The following is a 13,274-nucleotide window of genomic DNA, read 5'->3' as shown; positions in this document are numbered from 1 at the left end:
ATAAAACAGATGAATAATTTATAGAAACCAGCACATGTAAATTTCTCTGTTATAGTTGCCTCACAGGATTATTTGGGAGATGAAATATCACCAGCCTGTATAGATTCCCCCATAAATGTCAGTGTCACACAGTGTCTTTGATTTCATTTGACACTGAAATGCATCCTGTGCTCAGCTATGTCCTAGCAGAATAGAAAGTAGCGATGACAGGTGTCCCAATTTTTAAGTACCCTGCTTAAATGGATAAATTAGAGACTTTCAGTCGAATATGATCTGATTTCTCAACTTGAAGTAGGAACTGGGAAATTTAAAAAATTCCTTCCTTTTTTGAATACAGTCATTTTCCTGGGATACCATGGTAGTTCTTGGGTGGGGATGGGGAAGGGAGGAGTTATGCTGCAATTCTAACATTAGGAAAATATGCTCCAAACGGTGGTCTGTTGTAGAGTGAAAAGAGAAACAAAGGTGACAGGGTGATGTGGCATGATCTCCTTTTACATGTTCTCTGTCTCTTCAGGATCTCAGTAGCACAGACCTCATCCGACCCCGCATCAGCCTCGTGTGCCAGATTGTCCGAGTGGGCCACATGGAGCTGAAGGAGGGCAAAAAACATACCTGTGGGCTCCGAAGACCTTTTGGAGTAGCAGGTACAGAAAGACCCAGAGACAAATGTAAACGGTGCAGCCGCTATAAAAGACAGCATGGCAGGGCCTCAAGCAGTGAAATATAGAACTTATGATCCAGGAATCCCACCTCTGGGTGTCTACCCAAGAGAACTGGAAGCAGAAGGTCATAAGATATTTGTACACCCAGGTACAAGTACACCCTTATTCACAATAGCCCAAAGGCGAAGCAACCCAAGTGTTCATGGATAGATAAACAGTACACAAAATGTGGTCTGTACATACAGTGGAATATCATTCAGCCTTAAAAAGGAAGGAAAGTCCACAATGTGGATGAACCCCGAGGATATTGTGTAAAGTGAAATAAGCCTGTCACAAAAAAATAAACGGCATGCTCTCAATTACATGAGGTACCTAGAGTGGTCGGAGTCACAGAGATAGAAAGTAGAATGGGGCTTGCTGGGGGTGGAGGTAGGGGAATGAGGGGAGCTAGTGTTTAAAGGGGACAGTTTCAGTTTGGGAAGATAAAAAAAGTTCTGGAGATGGATGGTGCAGCTGACTGCACAACACTGTGAATGTACTTCATGCCACTAAACTGTACATTTACGAATGCTTAAAATGGCATATTAAAAAATATTTATTCATGAGAGAGAAAGAGAGAGAGGCAGAGACATAGGCAGAGGGAGAAGCAGGCTCCCTGTGGGGAGCCCGATGTGGTACTCGATCCCCAAACCCTGGGATCATGACCTGAACCAAAGGCAGACACTCAACCACTGAACCACCCAGGTGCCCCAAACAGCAGATTTTATGCTATGTATATTTTACCCTCATCTCACACATACACACACACACACACACACACACACACACACACACAATTAAAGATAGGGAGGGAAACCTAGAGACAGTGCAAGATGAATTTGGTTGTCAGCGTTAGTTATCAGACACACAGCATTTACTGCCCAGGGCTACCAATTGTCTTTTCTTGGGTTCTGCATCCTCCCCTAGACCCCATCTCCTTTGTTTTTCTCTCAGTGCTCAGCACAGTGCCTTGTGCTCAGTAGGACCGGAGTAGAGGCTCAGTTGTGACTATTGGCATTCTCCCTGCCTGCGGGCTGCATATTGATTTCAGTCCAATAAAATTCTCCCTAGAAAGACTTTGCTGGTCTGAGAGATTTATTCTTCAAAGGCAACATGGTGTTGGTAACTGCTTTCAAAGAGGGCCCTTGGCTTAAATCAAAATCCCTTCCGAGAGGCCCTGCATTTTCTTCTGTAGTTTATTTAATTGAGGAAATACATTCCGGGTCATACACTGACGTCTTGGTTGCCAAGAAGTTTTGAAAGCTGTCAGTGAAATGCCATAATTCTCCTGGAACAAATGGCCAGAAAATGTCAGCAGGCTTGAACTTGTGGGTTGTGTGAGAGAAAACGAGGCTTTCTCTCTATGAGACTCTGTACTCTCATCCCTTGACCAGCCTTGCACTCCCATTTGCTGCTCAAGGTCTGCCAGTCTCTGAAGAGGGTGCAGCATTACTCCTGATAGAGAATTAAAATGAAATCTCAGAAAAGACAGAGAGCCCTGGTCTAGCACAATTTAGCCATGTATATGACAATCCACTGAACTTCAAATTTAGGGCATATTCGAGATCGCTGTCCTTCAAAATGGGCCAAAGAGATTGGAACATCAAGCTTGCGGCTTTGCTTGCTTTTCTGTTTCAGGGTAGGTGGGTGGGTGCACATGTAAGGAGAGAACAGTAATTTACTCTGATCCTCGTTTCCAAGCACCGATCAGCAGATGAGTAACTACATGATGGCATCAGCAAATGAACTGCCTGTTTGAGGACTACATGTGCCAGACACAGATTTTTCAGCATTTTTTTTGTACAGTATTTGTAGGGGTCTGTTAGGGGCTGATGGCACAGCCCGCTTTCACAGCATCCTTTCACCAACATTATTATTTCCCAGGCCTTACCCACTGGCTTTGAGAAGGCATTTCTGTCCTTATCCTTTACTTTTTCATACGAGAAATGTTTCCTATATCAGTACTTCTTTTAATCTCCAAACAGGTTATCGGGAGAGTAGATTGTGAGTGTGTGTTTTATGGCCGGTTTATAATTCATTAACCACGGGTGGCCTCTTGGCCATGGGCCCTGCCTCGTCTGAGCAGCTGTGGAGTGGCCCACTTATTAGTTCTCCAGGCAGCAGGGCATTATTGGCTTAAGTGATTTGACCCCATAATCACTCTTGGGTTCATACCCTGGCTTGACCACTTAAAACTTTGGATCTAGGGCCAATTACCAAACTTTCCTGTGCTCATTTTGCTCATCTTTTAAAGTAGGGCAAATAATAGTATCTGTATAATAAGATAATATACCTGGAAGGTGCAGAACGATGCTGTATTACTTGCTCTTCTTGTCCAAAGGAGCAAATCACTGTGTGATCTCCAGTTCTGTGCTGCTGGCACCTCGGCTTACCTTTGTGGACATGGAAACCAGGTGCGACTATGCCAAGTCCAAGAGGCGGTTGACCACTTCAGTTTTGAGTTTCTCAGATCTTCATTCTCTTAACACTCCTAACAGAAATATGTGTGCTCTGTGTCTTTGAACGCAGGCTTGCTAAAACAAACAAACAAAATGGTTTCAGATTTCTTAAGAATTTAGCACTTGGTTGTGTAGAATTTTAAAAAGCCGGTAGTTTGCAGGGTTGATCTGAGAGAAATCCAAGCCTCTGCCGGAGCTCCTGATGAATCGTTCTGCAGGCTGGGCACAGGGAGTCCTCGCTGGCAAAGACACGGGGTGTCCCTGCTTGGTATCTTTCTTCTCTAGTGTCCTGTGTTTGCAGATACCATAATTTTCCATTGTAACTTATTGAAGCCTGAAGCAATTAAGTTCTTTAATTAAGTTTTATCTTTTTCCTAGTGATGGATATTACTGATATCATACATGGGAAGGTGGATGATGAAGAAAAGCAGCATTTTATTCCCTTTCAGCAGTAAGTACTTTGGCATTTATCCCGGGTGACTTGAGACCGGGAGTAGTTCTCTGAATGATCTGTTAACACAGAACCAGGTGCTAGGAACCATTTGCTCAGTTACAGAAGGAAAGCCTCGGAAGTTGGAAGATTGTGAGATAGAAGTTGACAGAAGGCTTTATTCAAGGTCCTTTATATTGGGATCACATGTAAGAGGGCAAATGTAACCTTTCTGATTTTATAGAAAGGGCCGATGGAATAGAAGGGGCAAATCTCTGTCCACACTAGAAACCAGAGAATGGTGCCCTGTAAGTGTCAGAAAGGCCAAAGTGTATTTGCACCCTGTTGTAGGGTGCAAGTATTACAGAAGACAGGGCATCATGCAGGACAGCACAGGGCTTCTGTGAGATTTTGTCAGAACAAAAAACGTGGTCTGGTAGGTCTGGAGGCCGAACTGACAAGCTTCCGGCTGCTGCTGCTGCTGCTGCTGCTGCTGCTGCTGAGCTGAAGACCACACTTTGAGTAGAAGGAGTGTAGGAGGTTTGAGAGTGAGGGGCTGACTAATAATGCCTGGGCTCCTGCTGGTGGAGGGAGAACCAGCCTGGGAAGACATGAAAGGATTCCCTGAAGAGCTCGGCTAAGACTCAGACTGAGCTTTGGGAGCTGGAGGCCTGGGCGGGCCCCCGGGGAGTTGTGGGCCAGCAAATGCCAACCCACATGACTCTGAAGAAGTGTATGTGTGAACATGGTGGCTGGCTCTAGCAGTCGTGCTCGCATTACCCCATATGCAGGTGGCCTAAATGAGGCCATGGAAGATGATAGAACTGAGTCCTAACAGAGCAGTTGTGTCAGTGAGGGAGGGTGACTGTCTCAGCCAACCTGTAGCTGCCACAGCAGATCAGTAGAACTGCTGAGAATTCTGGAAACCAGCCCAAGGATACTCGAATTCATATATGATTTTTTTTTTAAATAATAGTGCACATCAGTGAAGAAATAGGAACTATGCAGAGATGAATTATTTGACAAAATTAGCTAATCATTTATGGAACCTAAACTAGAGCCTTGTCTCACATCTTGTGCCACTGTAAATTCTGATTGATTAAATGTATAAGTGTAAGAACTAAAATCTTAAAATACTGCAGAAAAACAGAACTTTTATGTAATAGTGGTGTGTGGGAGGTCTTGCTGACTCAGACTCCAAAGATTTGACCAAAAAAGAAAAATTGACAGGTTAAACCACACAAAAATTTTAAATAACTTATGTCCAGAATAAAATTTAGTAAAATCTTTGCAATATATGTGAAAAAAGGATGAATATTGTTACTATATAATTAGTAGAAATTCATAAAGGTATGAACAGAAAATAATATACATGTGTATATATACACACATGGCCATGTACATGTACACACAGAAATGGCCTGTAAATTCATTGAGAATCAATGGAATGCAAATTAAACAAGGAGTCTTGATATTTGGTTTGACTGAGTCTTGAAAATATATACAATATCTGGAGTTTGGGTGGACATAAGAAAATACACGGTACTTATAAAAATATAAATTGTTACAGGGCATTAGAAGCCTCAAAATTTAGATATTTCAAAGAATATACTCCATAATTAATAGTGAGTATTTCCATTAATTTAACCAAAGGTGATTTTACTCCATTTTTGTTTAACTCTGTGTTCCTATTTTTTTCTACAAAAAAAAAAAATATGTATTATATGTAATTTTATTTAAAGTACAAAAATCTTTCTCTCTTAGTTTAAAGCCTACCACCGTTGGACCAGTTTCTAATAGTAATAGTAATATAATAGTACAAATAGCTTATGCTAAGTAGCACTTTCTTCCTTCATCCAAAGGCTGCTATTAATAATTTTTTTAAATGTGTACTTACTTAGTATCCTACCACCTATACACTGACCCTCCAAGAATGTGACAAGGTAAATATTTTATGTAGCTTAGTACTAACATGAATTATGATATGACTTTGAAATTCATGAATGATGATCCCAATATAAATAGCTACATACACATTCAAGTATATTAAATAAATATATTAAATGTAATAAATATATTAACTATAATTTTATATTAATCCATGAAGTTAAAATGTATTAATGTATTAATATATGACTATCTTAAATGTTGAGTAAATATTAAGTAAATAATATATAGAGAATAAATATGAATATATATTTAGATACATTAAAATGTATATATTATAGGTTATGATATATAAAACATAAAGAACTTACATGTCCATGGATGTTCCTATTATATATGTGCATAATGCTATTATGTATCACTATTATATGCGCATCATGTATATACACATATTATATACGTATATACGTAATAGGAGCAGCATGCATGGATGCGAAAGTTATTCTGTCGGTGTATTTCACTTCTGAGGTCTATTTCATCCTTTGGTTATGTGCCTCCCTGCCTAATTTCTGAACTAGTGCCCATCCGGCTGTCATGTTGAAGCAGTGAAGCCCTGAGATCGCCTTCCCATATAATAATACACACTTTGAGTTGCTGAGGAGCCCAGCCCTAATTTGATTACTGCTCACTGTGCAGCCAACAGCCACTGTAAAGCATTCATGATGCAAATCACAAGTCTCTGGCTTTTCACTCCTAAGATTTATGGCAAATGTTTTCATAACTTATCTCAAGAGCTTTACAGTGTTGTTATATCAGGAGAGTCTCCTGTATGTATTCTGCTAGTCCCTTTAAGAAAGGGTCGTTTGAAGACAGCCACTCAGATCACAGCCACCTCGCTTTTCAGTAAGACATTGCATTACATTTTCCTGCTACCATCAGAATATAGATCAGAACCCTGCAGAGAAAGCTGGCTTGCGTAGTGGGCAAAAGAACAAAACCACAACACAGAGGGAGACTACTGAAGTGCACCAGGCTAATAGGTAGCACCTGAGAGTGATTGTGCTGTCAGGAGGGGTTGTGTTTGGCTCTATGATCTCCCTGTGTGAACCTCGGCCTGGTGGGATCATTAAAGTAAAGCTTGTTTGCCAGTGGCTATGCCATCGTAACTCTACATATAGTTTGTCATCACATGAGAATCTAGGAACAGCCTCCAAAAGCTGCTGTTTGCATACTGCTCTTGTATGTAGGTTGGTTGTTGGTGCCAGATGGAGCCATTTGAAAGGCATATGATCTGGACTCATGTTACAGATGAGGAAACTGAGGCCCGGAGCTTACCATTGGGTAGAACAAGAACTGGAGGCCAGGTCTCCTACCTCGTCCCCGCTTCCATCCCCAGTTCCATTACATCAGCCTTTCCTGCCTCAGAAAGAGCATTAGGCACTGCCTCTGATTTTGTTAACATTTGGCCACATCAGTTTCATTTGTTCTTGAGAAGTTTATTTTTCCTTTTTCCATCGAGTGCGTATCTTAGCCACCAAATTCATCTTGGAAATGAGCAAGATAGGCGCTTAAAGGAAAAATAAAGGAAAGAAAGAGTCCTCTAGTGAGATGTGTCTAGTGTTTATATTTCCAAATTATTGCAGGACCCGCCCTATTTGAAGCTGTGCTACAGAAACTTCCCCTTTTTTCCTTACCTCTCATTTCTGATTTTCCCAGAATTGCAATGGAAACCTATATCCGACAGAGACAGCTAATCATGTCACCCCTGATAACATCCCATGTGATTGGGGAGAATGAGCCACTCACTTCAGTCTTGAATAAAGTGATAGCAGCGAAGGAAGTGAATCACAAAGGACAAGGTACACAGCCCTGCATTAGTAAGCTGGGAGGGGCATGGGGGAGTGGCATTGGCATTGGGTCCTTGGACTTGGGCGCTTTTCCCTGTCTTTCTCTGATGCAAAGCAGATGCTACTGGAGGGTTGCTTACCTCAGCTTCCTGATGAAGGCATTTAATACTGAGGAGCATCAGAGCTGCACCCAGCATAGAATTGGATCACAGCTGTATTTTGTAAATTCTGTGGGACCAATGTTTATACCATGGATCCTTTCTTAGTTTTGTCTCCCCTACAATCCCAATGCTAATTCTAGGTAAATGCACAAAGAGAAAGAAGTTTGGGGATTATTATGTTCCACCCTCTAAATGTCTATTTCATTACTCCCTAAAATGAGGAGGAAAGAGACCAAAGTGATACTAATGAACAGATATTAATGTGAAACAATGGGCTAACTAGCAGAACATTTTGAGTTGTTTTTAGTGCTTCCGTGTAATATTCTATTGACAAAGTTTTATTGTTTTATTTTTAAAGATTTTATTTATTTATTCATGAGAGACATGGAGAGTGAGGCAGAGACATAGGCAGAGGAAGTAGCAGGCTGCCTATGGAGGGCCAGATGTGGGACTTGATCCCAGGACCCCGGGATCACAGCCTGAGCCAAAGGAGATGCTCAACCACTGAGCCACCCAGGCATACCTGTTAACACAGTTTTAATTAAGAAATTCCACCCATTGAAACTGCATTTTAAATTTAAATAATATAAAAAAACTAGCTAAAATTTTTAAATTCAAATATCAAGATGGTGATGATTTAGGGGATAATTTTGAAGATTGGGCCATTTTCTTTCTTTCTTTTTCTTTTTCTTTTTCTTTTTCTTTCTTTTTCTTTTTCTCTTTCTTTTTTTTTTTTTTTTTTTTTTTTTTTTTTTTTTTTTTTTTTACTGCCCTGTAACTATCTACTGAAGTGGAGGCAATCAGGAAACACATTATTTTCAATGTATTTCATTTTCCATGTATTCACAGTTCTGGATAGGAAAGATATGAGGAATCATAAAAGAATCTGAAAATGAATAGTGAAATACATTTCTGTTGTATTAGAACTCCTAACCTGGGATACGATTTATTAGAGTGGAAAATCCTTATACTAAACAAATTGCTGTGTGTGTGTAATTTTTTTTCCCAAATAAAAGTGAAATAAAAATTTCCTCTCTTGCTGCTTAACAAAGCAAATACTTTTCAAATGTTTTTGTGCTCAGCACAAATATTTTTCTATAGCCAACTACATGGTATTTCATTGCTTGGATTAAAGAAAATTTGCCCCCCCCTAAGTAAACACTTAAGTGTTTTCTATTTTGTCACTATTATAAATTTAAATAACTCTGCTATGACTACTTTTATTTATGAAGCTTTTCCATAGTTAGGATTACCTCCCCTAAGAAAATTCCCAGAAGTAGGATTCCTGGGTCAAGTGATGGAATGAGCTCAAAGTCAGAGATACATGTATTTCCAGATTGCTTCCCATCGACTTCTGCCACTGGGTGATAATTATCACAGTGCCCACTTGGTGAGCTGATATTTAGAAATCTTTACCTGTTTGGGAACCCTGGGTGGCGCAGCGGTTTGGTGCCTGCCTTTGGCCCAGGGCGCGATCCTGGAGACCCGGGATCGGGTCCCACGTCGGGCTCCCGGTGCATGGAGCCTGCTTCTCCCTCTGCCTGTGTCTCTGCCTCTCTCTCTCTCTCTCTCTCTCTCTCTCTCTGACTATCATAAATAAATAAAAAAAAAAGAAAAGAAAAAAAGAAATCTTTACCTGTTTGTTGAGCCCCTAGGTGGCTCAGTCAGTTAAGCGTTTGACTCTTGATTTTGGTTCAGGTCATAATCTCGGAGTCATGAGATCCAGCCCTGGGTCAGACTCCATGCTGGATGTGGAGGCTGCTTAGAATTCATTCTGTTTCCCTCTCACCTGCCCTTTGCATGCACTTGCTCACACGCTCTCTCTCTCTTTCTCTCTCTAAACAAAACAAAACAAAACAAAACAAAACAAAACAAAACAAAAAGACTTCACCTGTTTGAAAGGTGAAAAGTAGACTTCCAGAGTTCCCTTGCATTGAAAAAAAAAAAAAAAAAAAACTACTTGATGATGAATTACCTAGCCTTCCTATACATTTGTGAGTTTTCCTAAAGGTTTCCTTCTCAGTTTTTATGAAGATAATGTCTTATACAGAACATGCATTTTTCAATTTTTGATTTGTCAAAGATTCGCCAACCTCATGTTTTTCCTTGTGAATAGTCTTTTCATGGTCTATGTATTTGATGTTTTTCTTGTAATTTCTTAGGGGTATTTCACCATTTGTAGCCTGCATTTCACTTCTTTATAAATATCACAACTTTCCATTTGTGTATAGATAATTCTTTTTTTAAAGATTTATTTATTTATTTATTTTAGAGTGTGTACAAGTGGGGAGAGGGGTAGGGGTAGGGGGGAGAATCCTCAGACTCCTCACTGAGTGTGAAGCCCCACATGGGGCTTGATCCTATGACCCTGAGATCATGGCCTGAGCCGAAATCAAGAGTCAGACACTTGATTGACTGAACCACCCAGATGCCCCTCAGTAATTTTTTTTATGTCTGATTTCTTCATTTGTCTCTATACTTAGAAAAAAAGGTTCATTTTACTTCTTTATTATAGTAGGAATTTATTTTAATGAAAAAGCAAGGTAAGAAATTAGATCGATTCTCTTAAGTAGCAAGAAAATTATTCCAGCACATTTATGAAATTGTTTCTTTTTTTCAGGATTTGTTATGCATGTTTACTATATATTAAATTGCTGTATATTATAGTAATTAACCTAATTGTTTTCTACCATGAATACAACACTTCACTACAGCTCTACAGTATTTTGGTATCTGATGGGGGGGGGTATCTTTACTCGTGTTCTGTTTTCCCCCAAAGTAAACATCTGTTCACACCTCTGTCAAATACTCAGGGAAGTCTTATTGTGATTTTTATAGGCGTGTCATGAAAATTTAAGTTCACTGGGGGAGAATTTACATTTTTATAATAAAGTATCTGTATATTAACACAATGCGTATATTTTTCTCAGCATTTCGATGTGTGTTCATGGTATAGATCATAAAGAGAACTAAAAGTTCATCCTCTCTTTCTTTCAAGGACTTTGGATATCTTTGAAGCTTTTGCCAGGTGACCTTACGCAGGTTCAGAAGAATTTTTCACACTTGGTGGATAGATCAACTGCAATCGCCCGAAAAATGGGCTTTCCTGAAATAATACTTCCAGGTAAAAGCTTTGACTTGGTTCATCTGTTCTGCTTCCTCTAGTTCTCCCTTCATGCAGCAGTGACTTCCAACAGAGTGGTTGAGGCAACATAAGATCCTCTGTGGTATTTAGTTACCTGCATTTGGTGGTATCAAGACAGTAGGGGACACTAACAGAGTGGGGGTACCTAGTACAAGCACAAGATAATGCTTCTGCATGTAACTCAGAGCTTCCTCTTCATGCTCTTCATTTATGCTCTGCAAAAGCCCCTCTGAAATTCTTCCCTAAATTATCCATTAAGAAGAGCTAATGGGAGCACTGGTTTTGTACCAAAGATGATTTGCCTCGTCCCATGTCACTTTCTCAGGATGACATCCCGGCATTGTGGGCTGCTGGTCAGGAAGCTCTAGCGAGGTGACTGCTCAGCTCAGCATCAGCCAGACCCTCAGCCCCATTTGCTTAAATCCCAACTGTGTGCTTGGCTCTCCCCATACTTGTGGTGACAAGAATGTAAACATTCTACGGCCTTCTTACTTTAGTTTTGTCTTTTTTGGCATCACGTGTTGGTGATCTGCCTGTGTGTTCTCTTGAATTCTCTGACTTAACCCATTTAATTTCTCAATGTTTATAGTAATAAAGGGAAATCACCTCAAGGAACTTTATATAAGATATTTATGTATTACATAAAGCATGTTATAAATAAACATTAAAAGATCATCATATTATATGTTTTATAGATGGGTAGATAGAATATATAAATAAGTAATTTTTGGCATGTTGGAGAAATTTAAGAAAACCTTGCTGTTGTCTATTGCATAAAAATTGGGGTTCTTTTAAAGTAATGCAACATCTGACTCCTCATTTTGAAGATTAAGGAGCAGTAATACTGTGTTGCCACACACACTGTCTGCATGTAGTGAGCATTGAGAAAGATGAATGGGAAAAAGAACTATTAAATGGAGACCATCTTCTTCTCTCATGAAAGAAGTCCACTGATGTCATTCCCTTCCAGACTTCCTTAGCCTAACACATCTTCATCTTCATTCTGTGAAAATTTTTGTCTTCTTCTTGTTTAAAAACATAAGCATTGGTAATATTCCTATAATTGCAGGCTGTGTTATTACTACAGTGAGAACAAAAGATGAAAAAATAAAATGGAGAGATGTATTTTTTTGGACAAAGCGAATTGATCTTTCAAATCTGGCTAGGAAGATTTCTTTCTAGTCTTTCTAGTTACTCGGATTGGTTCCCGGACTGCCAGGGCTGTATAATAGACTAATAGACTCTGAAAATCATCTGGGATGATGGCTCCCAAATGCTGGTCTTTGGATCAGCTGGGAAACATTAAAATACAGGTTCCCAGAGTCTTGCAGATCTCTGATTCAGTTTGTAGGACTAGGGCTCCCCTGCTGATTCTGGTGATTGGCCAAGTTTGAGAAATCAGAGATCAAGACCAAAGTCCCTTATCTTGTAGCTCCTCATCACCATTTGAACAGGCTCCAGAGATGCCTTAGACTCCCCCCTCTGGCTCAGGCGCTCCTGCTCTCTGCCAGAATCTAAGAAGTGATCACATACTCTGTTTCTGCATCTGCCAGCCACTCTCTGTTCTGTCCAGAATGGTGTCACTAGAGTCACCAGAGTTTGTAATGTCACCTAAGTCCCGTGGATATTTTTTTAGCCTAAGGATTGTCTCTGGTCCTCTCAGCAGCACATGACACGACCCACTACTCCCTTGTTGAAACGTTCCCCCCTTCATCGTCAGGGACCCACACTCTTCTCTTTTTTCCTCCACTCCCCTTTGCTAGCATGTCACCCTCTACCTCGCCTGTTAAGAGTTCCTCAGTATTTAGTCCTTATTGCCTGTATTAGTTTGCTCAGGCTGCCCTAATAAAGTACCACAGGATGGGCAGCTTCAACCACAGACATTTATTTTCTCCCATTTTGGAGGCTGGAAGTTCGAGATTAAGGCATCATGGAGTTGGTTTCTTCTGAGCCTCCCTCCTTAGCTTGGAAATGGCCATCTTCTCATTGTGTCCTCACATGGTCACCCCTGGGTCTAATCTCTTTTTTATGAGGATTCCAGTCATACAGGATTGGTGCCCACCATATGACCTCATCTTACCCATCACCTGTTTAAGAGGTCTGTCTCCAAGGACCATCACATGTGGAAGTACTAGGGGTGAGTGCTTCAGCATGTGAATTTAGGGGGAATGCTCGAGTCCATAACAGGCCTCTTCTCCTTCTCATAATTATATTTTCTTCCTATGTGATCTCATCCTCTCATTTTCCCTCGGTATGTTAGTTGCCTCTAAATAAATTCCTGTCTGTGCCCTCAAAACCGCTCCTTTGAACTCTGTTACCATAGATCCAACCACTTCCTGCCTCAGGACTTGAGTAGGTACTATTCCTGCCTCACTGGATCACTCTTTCCTCTTTAACTGGTGAATTTTGTCTCAAAATCCCCATTTGGAACTTGCAATCCTCCGCATCCAGACTGGCTTTTCAGATGTGTTTTATCTAAGAGAATGGCACCCGCATCCATCCAGTTGTACTGCCAAACCTCCCTTTCTTTAGGCCTCACACAAAAAAGTGTCTAAGACTTGCCAGTTTTACCTTTAGAGGCCTCTCAAAGCTGTCCCCCTCTCCCTTTCTCCTTTGCCACCACATTAATTGTAGCTACTGC

General features: G+C 40.5%; 1 protein-coding gene across 4 annotated transcripts in view; it reads left to right on the top strand.

The window, feature by feature from the left end:
- Positions 1-13,274, top strand: part of DOCK5 (dedicator of cytokinesis 5) — a 211,719-nt gene that overhangs the window by 104,608 nt on the left and 93,837 nt on the right. For all 4 annotated transcript variants that reach the window (XM_038573778.1, XM_038573777.1, XM_038573779.1 and 1 more), the window contains exons 10-13: positions 518-647; positions 3,542-3,614; positions 7,197-7,339; positions 10,487-10,612. In XM_038573778.1, coding sequence (XP_038429706.1) covers positions 518-647; positions 3,542-3,614; positions 7,197-7,339; positions 10,487-10,612 — 472 coding nt within the window. The remainder of the gene's footprint in view (positions 1-517; positions 648-3,541; positions 3,615-7,196; positions 7,340-10,486; positions 10,613-13,274) is intronic.

This window comes from Canis lupus, chromosome 25, assembly GCF_011100685.1.
Source record: "Canis lupus familiaris isolate Mischka breed German Shepherd chromosome 25, alternate assembly UU_Cfam_GSD_1.0, whole genome shotgun sequence".
NCBI lineage: Eukaryota > Metazoa > Chordata > Mammalia > Carnivora > Canidae > Canis > Canis lupus.
This window is presented reverse-complemented; position numbering and strand designations above follow the sequence as displayed.